The sequence below is a fragment of the Raphanus sativus genome, chromosome 3, assembly GCF_000801105.2.
Source record: "Raphanus sativus cultivar WK10039 chromosome 3, ASM80110v3, whole genome shotgun sequence".
Taxonomy (NCBI): domain Eukaryota; kingdom Viridiplantae; phylum Streptophyta; class Magnoliopsida; order Brassicales; family Brassicaceae; genus Raphanus; species Raphanus sativus.
In genome coordinates this window covers 1,437,580-1,457,531 of record NC_079513.1, presented here as the reverse complement: position 1 = coordinate 1,457,531, position 19,952 = coordinate 1,437,580, and the positions used below count along the sequence as shown (strand labels likewise).

At 32.5% G+C, this 19,952-nt stretch overlaps 2 protein-coding genes and 1 long non-coding RNA gene across 3 annotated transcripts; 1 reads left to right on the top strand and 2 right to left on the bottom strand.

Annotated features, from left to right (window-relative positions):
• The first annotated feature begins 10,792 nt into the window (after positions 1–10,792).
• Positions 10,793–14,185, top strand: LOC108847736 (DEAD-box ATP-dependent RNA helicase 8). The gene is given in 12 exon segments (XM_018621063.2): positions 10,793–11,490; positions 11,585–11,645; positions 11,721–11,793; positions 11,796–11,954; positions 12,035–12,273; positions 12,400–12,651; positions 12,734–12,914; positions 13,115–13,203; positions 13,296–13,313; positions 13,315–13,370; positions 13,453–13,575; positions 13,825–14,185. Coding segments are annotated over 11 exon segments (1,518 nt in total). The 5' UTR covers positions 10,793–11,179; the 3' UTR covers positions 13,532–13,575; positions 13,825–14,185.
• Positions 14,186–14,334: 149 nt separating this feature from the next.
• Positions 14,335–15,062, bottom strand: LOC108847737 (uncharacterized). The gene is made up of 3 exons (XR_008943769.1): positions 14,855–15,062; positions 14,647–14,752; positions 14,335–14,559 (listed from the first exon to the last, which is right to left on the bottom strand). It is a non-coding gene; the product is annotated as an uncharacterized LOC108847737 (long non-coding RNA).
• Positions 15,063–17,910: 2,848 nt separating this feature from the next.
• LOC108846159 (paraxanthine methyltransferase 1) lies at positions 17,911–19,456 on the bottom strand. Its single transcript, XM_018619383.2, has 3 exons — positions 19,295–19,456; positions 18,524–19,180; positions 17,911–18,429 (listed from the first exon to the last, which is right to left on the bottom strand). The coding sequence occupies exons 1-3, from the start codon at positions 19,439–19,441 to the stop codon at positions 18,097–18,099; spliced, it is 1,137 nt and encodes a 378-aa protein (XP_018474885.1). The 5' UTR covers positions 19,442–19,456; the 3' UTR covers positions 17,911–18,096.
• Between the last annotated feature and the right edge of the window lie 496 nt (positions 19,457–19,952).

The window sequence follows — 19,952 nt, the reverse complement described above, 5'->3', positions numbered from 1 at the left end:
CTTTCACGTATCTTAGCACCTGTTTTAATGCCGCGCCGTGAGACTTCTTCGGACAGTGCATGTATCGGCTGAGTAACCCTACAGGGAAAGCAAGGTCAGGACGTGTGTGCAGCAAATATCTCAAGCACCCAATCATACGTCTATATTCCTTTTCATCAATACTATATTCTTCCTCTGCTTTCGACATCTTTAGACCGAACTCCATGGGTGTGTGCGTCGCATTACATTCCTCCATTCCTGCTTCACTCAAGATTTTGTTTGCATATCTAGCTTGGCTCAAAGTTATTCTTCGCTTCTCTTGTCTTACCTCGATCCCGAGATAGTATGTTAACAGACCAAGATCGCTCATTGAGAAGATACTTGACATCTGCCGTTTAAACTCACATATCTTGTGCTGATCCGACCCAGTGACTAGTAAGTCGTCAACATATACAGCAACAAGAAGAAGCTTATTTTTCTCTGTTTTACGATACAAAGCTGGTTCCTTGGAGCATCGCCTGAACGCTAACTGTTCCAGCACTTTGTTGAGCTTCTCGTTCCATGCTCGCGGAGCTTGCCTGAGCCCATATAACGCCTTATTAAGTTTGTACACTTTATCTTCCTCCCCTTGTACTTCAAACCCTTCAGGTTGCTTGACGTATACATCCTCTTTCAAGTCTCCATGGAGGAAGGCAGTTTTGACGTCGAGGTGGTGGATTTCCCATCCTTTTGTCGCAGCTAAAGCAATGAGAAATCTCACCGTTTCAATGCGAGCAACAGGAGCAAACACCTCCTCAAAGTCGATGCCATGTCTTTGTATGTATCCTTTAGCCACCAATCTCGACTTGTATTTGTTAATGCTTCCATCCGCATTCCTCTTGATTTTAAAAATCCATTTTAATCTGATTGCTCTAGCTCCAGGTGGAAGATCAACTAGATCCCATGTTTTGTTTTCCACAATTGAGTTGATCTCATCTTCGCAAGCTTCTCGCCACACTCGTTCCTCTATTGCTGTTTTGAAATCCCATGGTTCCTCATCTAGCAGTAGTAATAAACGTTCTCCCTCTGCTTCTGCTAGATAGATGTAATCCTCTAGGTATCCTGGCGGTTTACTAACTCTAGTAGACCTTCGAACTTGAGGTTCCTCTGTTTCCTCTGTTTCATCTGTATCCTCTGTTTCCTCTGTTTCCTTTTCTTCTTCTGTGTCGTTATTTTTCTCTTCTTTAACGGTTCCTTTGACGCCTCCGTTAGTGGTCGTAGTCTCTTCGAGACCTGAGTTCCCAAATTCTCCGAATATAATCTTAAAACCTCCTGGTTTCTCTGTTTCCGCGAGCTTAGATTTGTTCCATTCCCACTCCTTCTGCTCTTCAAACACAACATCCCGGCTCACCACAATCTTTTGCTGCGTAGGGTCGAGTAATCTGTAAGCTTTAGAACCTGGTTCAGTGCCTAAGTGTACAAGTGTACGAGACCTGATGTCCAGCTTCTTTAGATGCACTGATTCTACTTTAGCATGAGCTACACAACCAAATACTCGAATATGCTTGACACTCGGTTTCCTATTTCTGTAAGCTTCATATGGAGTTTGGGAAACCAATTTCTTGGTTGCAATTCTGTTAATAAGATACGTCGAGTGCCTAATAGCTTCACCCCATAAGTAGTTTGGTACACTCATGTGAGTCAAAATGCTCCTTGTCATCTCCAACAAGGTTCGATTTCGCCTCTCCACGACTCCGTTTTGCTGCGGCGTGTAAGGAGCAGTTAGGTGTCGTTGAATCCCAGCCTTCTCACAAAAATCTCGGAACTCTGAACTGGTGAATTCACCTCCTCTATCCGTTCTGAACGTCTTGATTGTTGTATTACTTTCGTGCTCGACTATCATCTTGAATTTTTTAAATTTTTCAAACGCCTCTGATTTCTCCTTTAGTAGGATAGACCACATATACCGTGAGTAGTCATCAATGAGCACGAATATATACTTGTTTCTTCCTGCAGTAGATGGTGATATTGGTCCACAAAGATCCCCATGTATAAGCTCTAGGACTCTGTTTGCTCGATACTTAGTGGACTGTGGGAATGGACGTCTTGTTTGTTTTGCTCGTAAACAAGAACTACAGACTTCTTTCTCAACTCTTAGCTCGGGGAGTCCATTGACTAGCTCTTTACTCACCATAGCCTTTAAAGCATCAGCTCCAAGATGTCCAAGGCGTGCATGCCATTGTGATGTTTCACATTGCATTGTTTGCAGACACGTATGATCTGCTATATTCATTGCTACCTTGTACAGCCGGTTTCTTGCTCTTGGTGCTTTGACTATCAGATTTCCGTCTCGATCGTGTAAGGTAAGATAGTCGTCTCTCATTCGTACATCGCATCCTGATTCTGTGGCTTGCCCGAGACTGATAATGTTGCTCTTAAGATCAGGGATAAAATACACATCTGCAACTATCTTTCTCTTCCCGTCTTGACTAACAAATAGTATGGATCCTTTCCCTTTAATATCTATTCTCGAGTCATCTCCAAAGCGGACCTTCCCTGTAATTGTGTCGTCTAGAGAGTTGAAGTAACTTAGATTCCCTGTCATATGGTTACTGGCTCCATTGTCTAAGTACCACACTCTATCACTATCTTCGTTTGACTCAAAGTTCTTTGGTGTCACATTCCTTTCGTTGAGATAAACAATCTCGTGCATCATGAGATGATCTGCTTCTTGAGTATTATCTCCATCTTTACTTTCAGTTGCTTCTTGTAGCTTTAGTAATCTATCAGGACACGTTGCTGCATAGTGTCCTAATTTATCACACCTGAAACAAGTTATCTTAGATGTATAGCGATTTTCCCAATACGAGCGTCCGTTGTCTCTACTGTCCCAATTCGATCTCCCGCGTCCTCTTCCTCTGTTATAACCTCTGCCACCTCTGCCTCTTCCGTATGATTGTGACTCGGCATTAGTATACATGAGTTTGTTCTGTTCTTGTGCATCTTCTTCTTCATCGGTTATTCTCTCTTCATATGTTTTCAAGCGTCCTATAACTTCTTCGAAGGTTGCTGTCTTTAGATCCAATAGTTGCTCCAAAGAAGCCACCATAAGTATAAATTTCTTTCGTGGTAAACTTGCCAAGAGTTTTTTTACAAGTTTAGTTTCTTCTATTGTTTCTCCTAACGCCGCTGCCTTTGAAGCTATTTCCGATACCTTGCCCACAAAGTCATCTATCTTGTCGCTTTCTTTCATCTTCAGTCGGTCGAATTCTATCATTAGTGTACAGAGTCGTGCCTCACGAACTCTCTCTGCTCCAACATAGCGAGTCTTTATGGCATCCCACACCTTCTTTGCAGATTTATTAACCCCAAGTTGTAGGACTAATGTTTCTGGTATAGACTGACAAATCAGAGCGGTTGCCATGTTATTTTTCTTCTTGTCGGTAGTTTCTTCCTCAACGACCTCCCATACCTCATGAACGTTGAGTAGAAGCTGCATACGTATCGCCCATACCGTATAATTCGTAGCATTCAACATCGGACATTTAATGGAAGATGAACCTCCATCCTTCTTTGATGCTACAACTAGGTCTCCCATCTCTCTTGATTATCTTGCTCAGATTATGGCTCTGATACCAAATATTATCTCAATGTTTGTGTAAGAACTCAATATATAAAGAACTCTCTTTATTAGCTTAAGAAACTTCTCAAAACTCAAGCACTCAAACACAAACTATAAAACTCATAATCTATGCAACACTCTTGCATCTTATTATATAGTCAATATAAATCCTAAACTCTTAGGTATTAACTATCCTAATCCTAACTCACTTAGGATTGCTTTAACTTACTCCCTAAGTTAACTTCATGTTTATCTCCAACAGAAAAGAAACAAATCTTTAGTTGCAGGCAACGAGAACGAGAATCTACAATATATAAATAGCAAGACCACTCACTACCAAACCCTTTATATAAGAAATGTTTTTGTGCAGATGGTCATGAACATGGCTCTCTCTGGTTGCTCAAAGTTTCTAAGGAAATAGTCGCATATTCTCTTCAAAATATAAAACAAGGTTTTTATAGCATAAAAATGATACAAAGTTATGTCTCAGACTTTTTATCTATACTATTAAAGCAGAATCCCTCATAGGATTCTGCCCCTAGCTTTTGAAATAATTTACAAGAAAATGCCACTCCTATATTTAATGCAATAAAATCAAATAATTTAACAAATTAAATTAGTATATCTTGCTTTTACCGTATTTTTCGTGCCATAAATAGTACTTTCCTATTTCGAAGTAATTGATAATTTTCTTACTATATATCCTTGCTTAGTTTTATAGACATAATAACTAATTATAGGAATGTTATTAATACGATGTACCTTTTACCTTAGTATTTCTCGAAAATGATTAAATATTAATATACCACTGCTTTTATAAACTCATTAATATAAACTCTACGACCTTTCAAAAATGAATGCCTATTAATATAAACTTATTAATCTATAAAACTATTTACCTTTTACAACATGAATGCGTTTATATATATTTCCTTTGTTTAAAATGGAACACATGTTTCAATTTATATACTTTTTCTAAAAACAAAACCTGTGACCTATTATTGATATGAGTTTTGACAATATGATTGCTATACGGTTGGCATTCCTTGATATAGGTATAGTTATTCAATTATATTCAATTATATAGTAGCTATAATATATCCTCATATAAAATATAGAGGTTGCCATAACATTTATATAACATTTACTTAACATTTCAATAGGAGATATGTTTAAAATCGTGTTAATAGTATAGTTAACTGCAAAACTAATAAAAAAAACAGTTTACTTTTAACTCTTTTTGTTTAGAACTAGAAGAGACCAACAATTATTTGGTAACACACAAGATATTCTCACTTTATAGATATTAAAAACTGTTGACAAAAAATGTTAAACATAATTTAAACAACAATATGTAACCGTTGACAAAAAATGTTTGGTTCGGATTCGGTTCGGATCTTTACGGGTTCGGATAACCCGTTGAAATTATTTTTAAAAAATTAAAAAAAAATATATCTACTTTAAACTTCTCAAAATCTATAAATAAAATAAATATTATATATAAGTTTGAATAATGTATGCCAAAATACATAAGTCAACATATAAATTGGTTTGATATCAATATTTTGATAGAAAATCAATAGATTTTTCAAGTTTTTTTTTGGTGTTTTGAATATTTGTTTCGCTATTTTAAACATTAACTTTTAGAAAATTTCAAAATATCATATATATTTTGGATCCTTTTTTATGTATTAAATCTAAAAATAATTAGTATATTTAATTATTTAAATATATTTCTGATACATTCGGGTATCTAAAATATTTATGTTCGGATAAGAGTTCGGTTTTGGTTCTCTAGATACAAATTTTTGAACCCATTCAGATGTTTAACTAATTTTGGTGAGTACTAATTAATTTTTCTGATCAGATTCAGTTCTTCGGATTCGAGTTTTTTGCCCGGTCCTAACCAAAATAGTCAAATTGAAACCAAAACCAAATTCATAAATAACCGAACAGTTCCTATATCTTGGATTGAAAAACCAAAAAAAAAAAATTAAACCAAAACCAAACAAAAAAATAACAAAATGTAATTAAACTAAAAATACTCCCGCGCTTTTAAAGCGCGGGTCAAAATCTAGTCTATACTATTAAAGCAGAATCTCTCCTAGGATTCTGCCATTGCTTTTTCAATTTAATTACAACCAAATGCCACTGTCTTTTTCCTTTAATGAATCTCGTGTAATTAACATATTAATTGACCAATCAGAAAACTTTTTAAAGTCCAATCACAACAACATTAAAGTCCAAACAGTTCGACCCCATCCCAAAAACAAAAATAGCCCAAACTATAGTTTTAAAATTCTGTTTAAGAATTTTCAACTAATGGGCCATTTGGGCCATGATATTCAACATAATCGAAGCCAATTATATAATTTGTCTTCTCGGATATAAACCTACTGCATTTTTGTATTTAATTTCATTATTAGATTAAATTTTAATAAGTTTTTGCTTGAATAAACATTAAATATGTATAGTTAAAAACATTATCTTTTTGTTCAAAATTTAAAAACATTATCATTTAATAAATTTAAAAAATAGATTCGCTTATAATAATTAAAAATATACTCCATCCATTTCTAGGTAAATGTCACTTTGACATTTTTCACACATATTAAGAAAGTTACGGAAATATATGAAGATTGTTATTAGTTACACTTCTTTGACCAATAGTATTGTATATAAATAAAATTATTTATAAAATCAATGCAGTTTGAAATTAATTGTCAACTGAAAATAAGTATAATTTGCATTGGAATTGTAAGTAGAATTGTAAATTGACACTTTTTGTGTAATAAAAAGAATTGTTAAATTTTTTAAAATGAAACTTTTTGTGTAACAAAAAAATTGACAATAAACTTTAAAACATATAAACACTGGATAACTTATATTATTGATTAGAAACATAACACTTTTTGAATCCATTCTCAATTGTATTCCTATTTTGTACACATAAACAATCATTTTAAGCAGAATAAAAAAAGAAAACATAAACAATCAGCACATTTTTAAATGTATGATAAAATCATGAAATCTTGCAAAATATTCATACTCTGCAAATATTTATACTTTTCAATAAAATTTTAAAAAGAAAACGATCCGCGCTTTCAAAGCGCGGGTTAAATCTAGTTTATTTATAAAGCAATGGCAAACTCAAGACAGTTCCTCTTGTAAGCAGGACAACAATCACTAGCCAGGAGGCCAGTTCATTTGGCGTCCTCCAATGAGATGAACATGAATGTTATACACTAACTGACATGCAATAATACCCCACACGAAGGTAGTTAGCATCAATAAACGACAGTCCCTTCGTTTTTTTGTATAGATGCCTTGTGGACCATCATTGATCACAATTCTAAACCCTGTCATCTAGGCCTTCTTGTTTGGCTACAAGTTTGGCAGTGTAAAGAAGGCGGCCCAAGATGTCGATGTGCCTCTCCTCAGCCTGCATTAGCATAACCACACATGTTACTACTAGCTTGTTTGTCTTAATGAAATCTCAAGTCTCAACAATTCTCATGCTTTTAGCTTCTGTCTTGAATTTGTTTCGAGGGTTCAACTTTGAGAGGTGTAAATAAATTCTGTTACCTTGGAGGGGCCACTTAAGCCATCCCCACGTCTATGTTCCTCCAACAGTGCATTGTGCCTCATCTCCCCACCCCAATAAATCAGCATTGGGCACTACGATACGAGCTTGAACAAGCAAGTTCAAATGAGAAAACGCTGCCTCTTGAGTTTTGACCAATTTCTTTTTTAGCTTTTCATAAATAAGCAATTGCGACTCTCGAGTTTCTCCAGAAATGTGGCCACAATCAAACACACTTTCGCTCAAATCTCTCTTTACGCCAAGTACTTAAAGCATCTAACCCCTTAGAAAGGGATTATCTCACCATGAATTTATAAACTCCTCAAACATAAGACAAGGAAGGAGTGTGGACTTGAAGCACAAGGAGGGGAATGATGTCATATATATATTGTTCGTGTCAATATGTTTCTATAACACTTCTTACTGAATGGGAACAGAAAGATAATAGGAGATAGCTGATATCCAATCCAACATGAAAAACCAAATTATAGAAACATCAAATTAAAATTTCCAAAATTGTTATTTCAAAATAATAGAATTCCATAAAACTTAAAATAATCAAAAGACTCATTAAAAGAATCAACTTAATATATATATATATATATACTAATTTTCAATTTTAACATATAAATAATATTTTTAAAAGAATAAAACATTAAAATTTAAACATACAAATTTTAAAATATCAAGATTTCCAAACAATATTTTGAAAAAGATATATCAAATAAGAAAAACATAGGAAAACTTATTTTACAAAATCTTTTTAATATTAAGATCATTAAGATAAACCAACTAAATGATTACTTCTTATAAACCTATACAGATTTTATATCATACGTAAATCTAAAATGATCTTATACGAATTTTATTAAATAAATATATTTATAGAATAATGTTTATAGTATATAATATAATAAAATGTCTAAGGACGTACATCAACAAGTTAAATCAATTTTAGATAAACTTTATATAGAATACAAATAATATATTAGAGTATTAATGATAATTTAAAAACAATAGGAAGAAAGGTCAATAATTATTTATCACTATGATAAAATAATATACAAAGATGCTAATAAATTTATCAAATAAAAAGATAGGTAAAATGTATAATTATTATATGTAACTTTAATCATACACAATATGAATTCAATAGTGTATTAACAATTGTTATCATACATTTTATCTAGATTAATCAAAACATCATGATAGATAATTTAAATTTCTGATTAATATGTATGATAAAAAACAACTATATTAAACAGAAATGTATGATAAGAAGTATTTACAATAGTGTAATACCAGTTTCTATGCATCGAAAAAATTTATATAATAGTAAAAAGATAAAAATTATAAAAACATTTATAAATATAATTTATACATTTGTCAATTCAAACAATAAACAGCTAAGAAGTAATTATTTTAATAGGTATAATTTGATAAACAAACATAAATTAAAAAGAAAACAGAAAATCACATTTTAAACTAATTTTCATAAAAAATATTTCTATAAATTTTTGTTTAAATAAACTAAATTATTATAAAACATAAACTAAATTATTAATACAGACGGTATAAAATCTAGTCTTGTATAAAATGGGAAAGGGTTAATGAATTAGAGAAGAAAATAGAAGCCCAGAGGGCCGGATTGAGTAGCTCTCCTTGTCTCCCACCAGGCCTAACCGTATTATGCCGAAGAAACCACAAAACTATAAAAGATTTGATTATATATATATACTAGAATCCGACCCGCGCTTTAAAAAGCGCGGGATTTTTTCTCTTTAAAATTTTATAAAATTTGTTAATTGTAAGATTATGTGTTGTTATATAAGATAATATAAATACATTTAAAATTATGTTTGAAAATAATTATAGATGTAATGTTATAAAAAGTTGTATATTTATATTTATAGAAAATCATTTTTAAGAATTTAATTTGATAAAAAAGAATTTAATTATTTTATAAAATATTATATTAATTTTTAATTTATTCTAAAGTTTTACATTTACAAACATAATACTAAAGATATTTCTAATTGCATATTTTAATATTATTCTTTGCATTTTAGTTTTTGATAAAAATTTAAATAATTTTTAATTACTTAGATGCATATATTTGTTCCAACCTTAGAAAAACATAACTATAAAGGTTGTAAAATGAAATTTTATGATTTTGTTATTCCAAGAATTTGAAAAATACATTACAAAAAAGACACATCACTAAATTTATATAAAAATAAGTGATATCCGTTTTAATATTTTTTACCTACAAAATTAAGTATATGTAATTGTCTAAATAACTAATTAACATTTATGATTAGAACCTTACCGAAATAAATGCTACAACTAACTAACATTTATGATTTTTTTTATTTGTAAAGAAAATTGTTTCGTATTAAAGATAAATATATTTGTTACCATAAATATAGTGATATCACCTTGTTCTTCTCACCCACAAATTCATATTTTCCTTAATAAAAGTATACCATTCGTCATTAAATCCAATTGTCTGAATAAATAGTTGTCACAAATAATTAAAATATTTTTTAAAATGATAATGGCATAACTTTGTAAATAACTTCAAAAATTAAGGGTAGAATCCTATGAAGGATTCTGCTTTAATAGTATAGACTAGATCTTGACCCGCCCGACCGGGCGGGTATTTATTTTATGTTTTTAGTTTTTTTTTAATATTAAATGATGTATCTGTAATATTTAAATATAAATTTAGATTGAAAATTAATTTTGCAGTTATAATAAAAATTAAAATTAAAATTTTGATAAAATATTATGATATAAATTTTAAATTTCTTAATCAAAATAATATAGAGGTGGGTCATAATTGTTTCCAATTCAAAAATCTTATCATTCTTCAAAAACAAAAAAAAATAAATTTATAAATACACAAAATATATAAACATATTTGGAATTATAATTTCTATAATTTTTTTTAAAATAATGTTGCGCTGTTTTTGTTTATTTCTAGAGCTCGACCCGTTCGTATAAATATTTTCTTTCACTTTTAATTTTTTCTTTGTACTAATGGTATACTATATATATATATATATATATATATATATATATATATATATTTGTAAATTAAAATGTATTACATAATTGTTAATATAACATTTTAAAACATAATGATTTTATTTATTACTTTATAATAATTATATTTTGTGATTTAATCGTCTATTATATCATAATGTATTGTATAAATAAATTTTATATTTATAACTTATTGGACTTATATTATGGAAGCATTATGCTAATACTATATGAATAAATTATTTTATATTTTATTTATATAACTATGATGTGTGATTTTTTATTTTATTATTTATTACTAATAAATATTTAAAATATTTAATATGTTAATGCGAAATATATTAGGAAATATATTTTAGTTAAGATTTTATTAAGGACATCTAGGATTAAAATTTAGAAAATATATTAAATGCTTAAATCTATTATTTAAATAAGGAAAAGACAATCATACTTAAATATAGCTCTATTTAGTACTTCATTTAATAGGATCAGTGGCATGTAAGTGTAATTAACATTGAAAACTTAGGATATTTTCTAAGCGTACTTCTCTTTTAATAATAGAGATATAAGAGATTTGCCTTCCTTCTTGTGTCCCTCTCTCTCCCAGAACCCTTTGCTCGCTCGCTCGCTCTCTCCTTCCCTCGGCGTAGACCCTTTTCGGAAGTTGTTAGTAACTACTATTTATCAAATCCCCGAATCTCGCTTTTCTTTCCTCTTTTTTTTTTAAAATATTCCAGATCTGCTCTCCGATTTCTACAAACCCTAAGATTAGATTTATCCGATAAGAGTTTTGAATTGAATCGCGAATTTTGTCAATATATCTGAGACTGCCCTGCCCGCCCCTAGGTTTTGTGTTACAAGTAGGAAACCCCTAGACTAGACGTATTATTGCTGTACAGATCTCTCCACTCCTCTCCCTAGGCAGATTTATCGTAGATCGATCGATAGAAGAAGAAGAAAAGGTTGTGATGATGAACAACAACAACAACAACAACAACCGAGGAGGTGGAGGAGGAGGAAGGTATCCTCCAGGGATTGGCGCTGGCCGTGGTGCCATCAACCCTAACCCTAATTTCCAGTCCCGGCCTGCTTATCAACAGCAGCCACAGTACGTTCAGCGAGGCGGCGGTTACTCCCAACAACAACAGTTTCAGCAAGCCACCTCACAGCCTCCTCGTCAATACCAACAGCAACAGCAATGGCTTCCTAGACCCCAGATCTCTACCAACGGCGGCTCTGCTGTCGCACAAGTTGAAAAATCCGAAGCTGTCGACACAAAGTTAGTTAGTTAGTACTGCTTGTTCAATTTTATCTCATAATAGAGGGAGGCGAGGCGTGCGTGTTTATATTCATTCTTTTGTTTTGCTGTTTAGTTCGGAAGACTGGAAAGCGAGGCTAAAACTACCTGCTCCTGATACTCGCTTCAGAACTGAGGTAGTAACCCCCCCCCTTCATTATCTTACTTAATGTTTGGGTATGACATTTTCATGATTTTCATTTTTTTATTAGGATGTGACAGCCACTAAGGGAAACGAGTTTGAAGATTATTTTCTCAAAAGGGAGCTTCTTATGGGTATTTACGAGAAGGGTTTGAGAGACCTTCTCCTATTCAGGAAGAGAGTATCCCTATTGCCTTAACCGGCAGAGATATCCTTGCCCGCGCCAAGAACGGCACTGGCAAGACTGCCGCCTTTTGTATTCCTGTCTTGGAAAAAATTGACCAAGATAACAATGTTATTCAAGGTACCTCGACTCCTCAACATCAACTCTTTCTTTTCTTATTTAGTTTTTTCCACTGATGCTTGTCTTTTCTTCTTTTGCAGCTGTGATAATTGTTCCTACTAGAGAGTTAGCCCTTCAGACATCCCAGGTGTGTAAGGAGCTGGGGAAGCATTTGAAGATTCAGGTCATGGTCACCACTGGAGGCACCAGTCTCAAAGATGATATCATGCGTTTGTATCAGCATGTCCATTTACTCGTTGGAACTCCTGGCAGAATTTTGGATCTCACCAAGAAAGGTGTTTGTGTTTTGAAGGATTGTTCTGTGCTCGCTATGGACGAGGTAAAATGTTTCATGCTCTGCTTACTTGCTCTTTTCTCTTTAGTATTTTTATTAAATTTTCCAAGCTCTAGCAATACTGTGATCGTTTCCTCTAAACTATTTCAAATATAAATCTATTTTCTTCAGGCTGATAAGCTTTTATCTCAAGAGTTCCAACCTTCCGTGGAACATTTGATCAGCTTTCTTCCCGAAAATCGCCAGATTTTGATGTTCTCAGCCACTTTTCCTGTCACTGTCAAGTATTTCAAGGATCGATTTTTGACAAATCCTTACATCATTAATCTCATGGATGAACTTACGCTCAAGGGTATTACCCAATTCTATGCTTTTGTTGAAGAACGTCAGAAAATTCATTGCTTGAATACACTCTTCTCCAAGGTTAGACCATATGAACACAAGTATTGGCTTTTTTTTTCTGTTTTCTTAGCTGCTATTTTACTCTCTTCTCCTTCTCCCGCAGCTGCAAATCAACCAATCGATCATATTCTGCAATTCCGTTAACCGTGTGGAGCTCTTAGCTAAGAAAATTACAGAACTTGGGTATTCTTGTTTTTACATTCATGCAAAGATGCTGCAGGACCATCGTAACAGAGTGTTCCATGACTTCCGCAATGGTGCATGCCGGAATCTTGTGTGTACTGGTATGTCTAAATACTGTTATTTGTTATCACAGGAGGGCAATGAATAAAATGCTCACTTGTCGACTTTCTAGTACTCAATAGTGGCTTTATTCAAGTCCTTAAGAGGACCAAGTGACACTGGCTTTATTATTTTCACTTTTTGAAATGAGCTAAGTTCTCACATGAAATGTTCATTCATGATTTAATGATTGTTGCTGCAGACCTGTTCACACGTGGGATTGACATTCAAGCAGTCAATGTGGTGATAAACTTTGATTTCCCAAAGAATGCAGAAACATATCTTCACAGGGTAAGCCGAAAATCAGATGTCTACACTGTACTATGTTTCTACATATTGATTGATGGTCATCTGATTATGATACCCATCCGGTTGCTGTTCAGGTTGGTCGATCAGGAAGGTTTTGGCCATCTTGGTTTAGCGGTGAATCTTATCACCTATGAGGACCGCTTTAATCTGTACGTCTTTCTCTCTAAACTTGATCTCTTGCTCATGTTGCCTACGGCATTGTTTAACATTAGTCTTACTACATATAAACAGTTACCGAATTGAGCAAGAGCTTGGTACGGAGATCAAGCAAATTCCTCCACATATTGATCAGGCAATTTATTGCCAATAAGTTTGATGGCCTTGGTCTTCTTTTAGGTCTATCAGTAATAAGTGGTAAGTAATATCAACTTACTGGCAAACTTGAATTGTTCCTACTACTACTACTTTTCCATACTTCATGTAGACTCGAGATTCTCTAGGATCTACAATACACACTGTTGTTGGAAAGATCATGTTGTTTAATTCCTATGGAGGCCAACTCATTACTCGTCCGTTTGCACTAGAAATTTTCTTTTGAGTTAGGTTTGCTCCCCATATAAGAGTGATCCCTAAAATATTATTTGAATTTGTGTGATGTTTCAGGTTTGTTGATGCAATGTGTGACTTGTCTAGCCGTGCAGGATAAACCAGAACCCAAAAAGTCTTCACATTCATCCTCTTATCTTACCTTCAAAATGTTTTCTGTGCGTCTTTGGGTTTTCCTTCTTTCTAAATAATCAACTACATATAGACAAAAGGCCTGGGAGGTGTGAAATTCCTGGTAGTAGTGGAAGTTGGGAGTCTTTTTTATTTTATTTTAACAAGTCGTTTGGTGCTATGTTTCTGTCATTGTCGTAGACTGGTCAGTGTTGTGATACGTGTTCAAGAAGCGTGTGGTTTCTTGACTCTTTAATGCTTTGTTTGCAGCTTTTCCAACTTCAATAATAAGTCTTTGAGACCCTAAGATGGTATTCTTTCCTTTTTCTATTCAACCGGTTTCTGATTTTGATTCTAGCATGTTTGGTGTTGTTCCGTAAACAATGATTTTAGCACCCTTGTTCGGTTGTTCCATTGCCAACTCAAGCAAAAATGAAAACAAATACAAAATATACAAGTATAGGTGATAGTTATAGGTTCTGTAACATATGTTATCGCTGAAATTAGAAGCAGCTGCAAGATGGCTTGTTGGGAATCTGTCCAGCGGCTTGAAACTTAGCCAGCTTCATCTTCTGCATTGAAGCTCTCTTGAGCAGGTCGAGTTTGAACCCATGCCTTCTTCTCTTGTGCTTTTGCATGAACGGCTACTAACTTGGTTTCTCTGCTTTCTCCATTTTCTTACTGTCCAGAAACAACCCTTTTTGTCCATTAATAGAACAGTATTAAGCATTAAGTAGAACAAGAGTGGACAGGTTTTTGTGGAATCACCTGGAGAGGCTTTTGTGAAATCACCTTGGTATTATTAGCGAGCTGAGATTCGATCTTTGTTGTTTGCTTTTCCCATGCTGAAATCTCAAGGAGCTTCTTCCGAGTCCTGCAATCGAAAAATTTGTCCTCCGATTAGAAACAGCACTTTTGAAGTAGATAATGTACGATTGGATTGTTTTTCCTCGTTTTTTCTCTCAAAACGAAGTACCTTTGGATATGATCTGTCTGGCATAAAAGGTGTAGTCTTTATTGTCTTAGTTTGGTTTGGACTTATTTCCATCCGTAGTTCAACTCCATTGATTTTTTTCCGTTCATAACAGTCCAGTTACAGTGATTGTATTGTATCAACTTCTCGAAAGTCATAACATCCGCCTCCGCCAGAGCAATCTGAAACTCCCCAAAACGACAGTGACTACAGAAACTCTAAACCCTAATTCAGGGTTTTGTTAATATAAACCTCAGAATTTTATTATATTTTGTTTACATATGAAAATTATATATAAAAATTTTCTACACAGTTTATTTTCGTGAACAGGTTTCACATCGGATATTAGACATAATAAAGATTTTGATTGGTAACTGAGTTATCACTGATTAAGTTTGATTTAGAGGGATAACTCAAAAAAATGTTACCAATATGAATTAGCTTTGGAGTTTTTAGTTACTATTGCAGTTGAGTTACACTTTTGAGCTATCTCTTTAGTAAAATTGATAAATCAAATGCTAATTCAATATCAAGAAAATTTTCATGTGTTAAGATTTGAGTTATGATTCTTTTTTTTTGGTTTTCAACTGAAAACCCACGTTCATATGAACTATATTTAACAAACTAATTTTTTAAATTCTAATACTACATGTCACCAATCGGAGCCAAGTCTAATATATATATATGGTTCAATCTTATTTTGTATGAGGCATTTTGAGAGTAACGAGCCAAGAATAATTTCGTGAGGGGGTTTAGACCCAAAATAGACAATATCATACTAAACGAGAGATTAGACATCTGATGACGAACGTCTAACTCTAGTTGAGTGTCTGGTCTCCAACACGGTCATCCAGTCTGGCTCTAGTAAAGCATCTAGTCAATCACAACACATTTAATAATGCTTTTTCTAATGTTGTTTCTACTGGTTTTATTTCGTGTGTCTTTCCATTGCATAAATATTTTTCATTACATCGTGACTACTGATAGAAAATCTATATTATTAAAATAGATGTACATTTTAAAAATGCTCTTAAATATTTGAAAGTTATTTACCTTAGAATGCCACTGAAGTAATAAATTTAGTTCCCCTAACTATAGTTGTCTTTTCTGATTTATAAATGCATTTTTCTAATTCGAATTTAAACAAATAAACACTGCAGCAATAATTTAAAGTAGTTAGTAAACATTATTGTAGATCTGTTATATTCGTTGGTTTAGATTGATGGGGGATATTTAGGAATATTTTTTTTAGATGACTTGTTTAAACTGAAGAGAGATGGAATCTTTACGTAAAATACTTGAAAATACATATATTAATATAATATTATTACTAGCTTTTAAATATGAAATAAAATTTCAAGTCATATGATATAAATATTGATTAAATAAAGATATAAAATTTTAGATTTATTGTTATAATATAACAATAAAATCGGCATTTTAAATGTTCTCAAAATTATTAAACCACAAGTCCACAACAGTCATCTATAGTATTAAAAGAGAAATACAAAAGAGAAATATCCCTTACTTATACCATTTATTTACATTATAATGTCACTGAGATATTTATTGAACATATATTTAAATATGTTTGATTTTTCCTAATTTAAATAATAGATTTAAGTATTTAATGTCTTTTCTTAATTTAAATGATAGATAATCCTAATCAATTTTTTTTTGAAAATATATTTCCCAATATATTTTGTTTTAACATATTAAATACTTTTTAATATTTATTAGTATAAATAATAAAATAAAAATCACATATCATAACTAGTTTATATAACATATAAATAAATATAAAATAAATTATTCATATATTATTAGTATATAATGGTTTCATAATATAATTCCAATTAATTATAAATATTGGATTTGTTTATATGATACACTGTGATATAATAGACGATCAAAATCACAAAATAAAATTATTCAACGTAATAAATAAAATTGTTATGTTATAAAATGAATGTTATATTAATAATTATGTAATGTATTTTAATTTACATATATATATATATATATATATATATATATATATGTATATTATACCATTAGTTCAAAGAACAAATTTTAAACGAAAGAAAATATTTATACGGTCACGGATCAAGGTCTAGAAATAAACAACAACATCGCTAAATTGATTTATAACAAATTTATTTTAATAGAAATTACAGTTTCAAATATGTTTATATATTTTATATATTTATAAATTTATTTTATTTGGGATGCTAAAATTTTCCAATTGGAAAAAATTATGACCCACCTCTATATTATTTCAATTAAAATTTAAATTTTATATCAAAATATTTTATTAAGCTTTTAATTTTAATTTTTTAGTATAAATGCAAAAATTAATTTTCAATCTGAATTTGTGTGTAAATATTACAAATTCATGATTTTATATAAAAAACTAAAAATAGAAAATAAATATCCGTTCGGTCGGGTCAAGATTTATTTATATACTTAAGTTTAGAGGTCTTAGGGAATATAACTAACATGTGATTGATACATTGATATATACCACGTATGGCATGTGAATGACTTAGGGAAAGTCACTTGGGTCATCGATATTGATGATGTAATATATGAATAGATATTAATACGGTATAATTTTTTTTTTCCAATCCGATGCTATTACAAAGTAGAAACTATGAGAAATCATACGTCTATCTAAAATCACTAATGAAATTTTAATTAAACTATTGTAATTAAAGGATTTTCATAGTATAATCTTATTTTAAACAAGCATTAAATTGTTCTGAGTGAAGGTATATATGAGAAAATCACATGTTGAAACAATAAAATGGCAATGGCCTGTTTATCATATAAGAATAAAATTAAGGGTACCTCAGAAATAGATTTTCTGTTTTAGTAGTATAGATAGATAAATTTATATCAATTTCTATGGCATTTGTGTCTTTAGAGTTCTTATGACAACTTGATAAAACTCTTCCATAACATGTTTCCCTCTTACAATATTTGATGGAGCTTTCTTGTCAGCACAACGCGTATTAGCTTTTTGTTTTGTGTTAGATGATATAGATAATTAATTGTGAGATGTTCAAACTGCAAGCGCTCATTTATTGATTAGTTTGATATGGGTAATACATAAGCACTAACAGAACAAGGATAAGGAACAAGACACAAACATAAGCTGAGATGAAAGAAGGAGAATAGCATGCAACAATGACAAGACAGAATTAACTTTGAAATATCATAAAAGGGATAATAGACACGGATCATCAGTTCTTGCGAAGCACGATGAGGTACTGCATTCCGGGTTTGGCATTTTGAATGCGAGAAATCTCTTCACGTGCCTTGACCTCGACAAGTTCAAAGGCTTTGATCATTGTTTCCACTCCAAAATATGCCGAGAGGAAAGCTCCATAGGAAGCTCTAAAGGAGACGGCCAAGATCTTCGGGTCTAACGGAAACTCCCCGTTAGGATGGATGATATCCTCAAAAGCCTCAATTGTGAACTTCCCATTCTCCTTTATGATTTGCCTCAACTCACCTTCTTCTGCAACGTAGAGTGGTGTGCTAAAAGAGTCAACCTTGTCTTGGTCGATAACGCCCTGTTTTATTTATTTTTTAATCATTAAAAAAAAAAAAACTTGTTAGCCTTGGAGATAATTAAAATTAGTTTAAATAAATGAAGCTACTATGTACCTGTTGAGCAAGATCTTTAAGAGAAGCTCCGATGAAATCCATCACAATTCCTTTAGAGGTCTCGGACATCTTAACCCCGTCTCTTAGACACGATCCGAAAAGCAACATCAATCCCCCGGGGACGAGCTCTTCAGCTCTAGCGTCTAATAGAGTCTTGGTATCGGCCGAGTACTGATCAAGATATGCTTTCTTGACTACTGCGTTAAACCCAGTGCAATGCAAGTCTCTGTTCCACAGAGGAGAGTCTCGGTCGGTGATCCCTTTAGGGATTTTGGAGGTGAAATGGAAAGCGTAATTGATGACTCCTATGTGGAAACTATGCTTAGGGAGAACACGGCCGAAGAAGGAGCCGGGAACACCAGCGCTATAGTAGCGTCTCCCCGGTGGGAGTGCTTGGAAGAGAGTGTTGAAATCGTTGGTTGTAAAGTCGTTGAACAGGACTTGGAACTCGACCTTCTCCCCCGGGTTTTCTCCGGTTTCCTTGCGGTACTTGTCTTCTACTGCATCTATTATGTTTTGTACTGCCACAAAAGTGTTGGGTCCACTCGCACAACCGAAATCCGCAACACTGAAGCGACCTCCAGAAATCAAGTCGAGGCTGAGTTTCGCTGAGATAGCCTCGTTCATCTTCTCTTTTGCGGCTTCCAACAATGCTCTCTTCAAACACACATTTAAAAAAAAGAAAAAAAAATGAACCACGAGATTGTTAATACACACATGACACATAGATATGAAGTTCTAACGTGTCAAAATCATATATTATAAATAAACCTGATACGAAGAGTGTTGGTTGTAACTCTCAGGACCTTCTCCTCCAATCATAATCCATTCTGGAGTAGTTGCCATGATTCTCTTTTCTTGTTTGATCCTTGGTATTTGATGAGAACTGTGTGATGAACTATGGACGTCTATATGCATATTTATACTAATATTCACTGTGCTTTCTCCTTATTTTATTTTAGTATTTTACTCCATGTCTCTTTTTTTCTATTTTAATAAACGCAGAGCAGAGATCTAAAAGGAGGAGGGATTTAATTTACAAGAATAATATATGAACAAAACTGTCGTGGCTAGGCTGTAGTCGTTTGGGAATCTTTTATAAATTTTGGCAATGTACTTTATTTTATTTATGACTTTTGCTATCATTTAAAAATAACCTTTGTGTCCGCGCTGTACTCTTTTGAAAATTAGTATTGGCTCTATGCTACACATGGGGATATTCTTTTTTCTTCTTTTGGTGCAACACATGGAGATATTCTTACTTACAAACTAGGTGTCTTATCTACTCATTCTGACATAATTATTTTACAAATATTTATTTGTATATGCACTATACCAGTATCAATTTATTGTTTCTAATTTCAAAAGTTCTTAATCAAACATAATATTATTTATATATGACAATTTAAATCAAAATAAAATTTGGTAA

What these genes read in the sequence shown, in the direction of transcription:
- LOC108846159 (XM_018619383.2), bottom strand. Translation starts at nt 19,441, where the DNA reads ATGCATATAGACGTCCATAGTTCATCACACAGTTCTCATCAAATACCA. An exon ending in ACCAACACTCTTCGTATCAG is followed by an intron (nt 19,181 to 19,294) that starts GTTTATTTATAA and finishes GTGTGTTTGAAG; the next exon opens with AGAGCATTGTTGGAAGCCGC. An exon ending in TTAAAGATCTTGCTCAACAG is followed by an intron (nt 18,430 to 18,523) that starts GTACATAGTAGC and finishes TAAATAAAACAG; the next exon opens with GGCGTTATCGACCAAGACAA.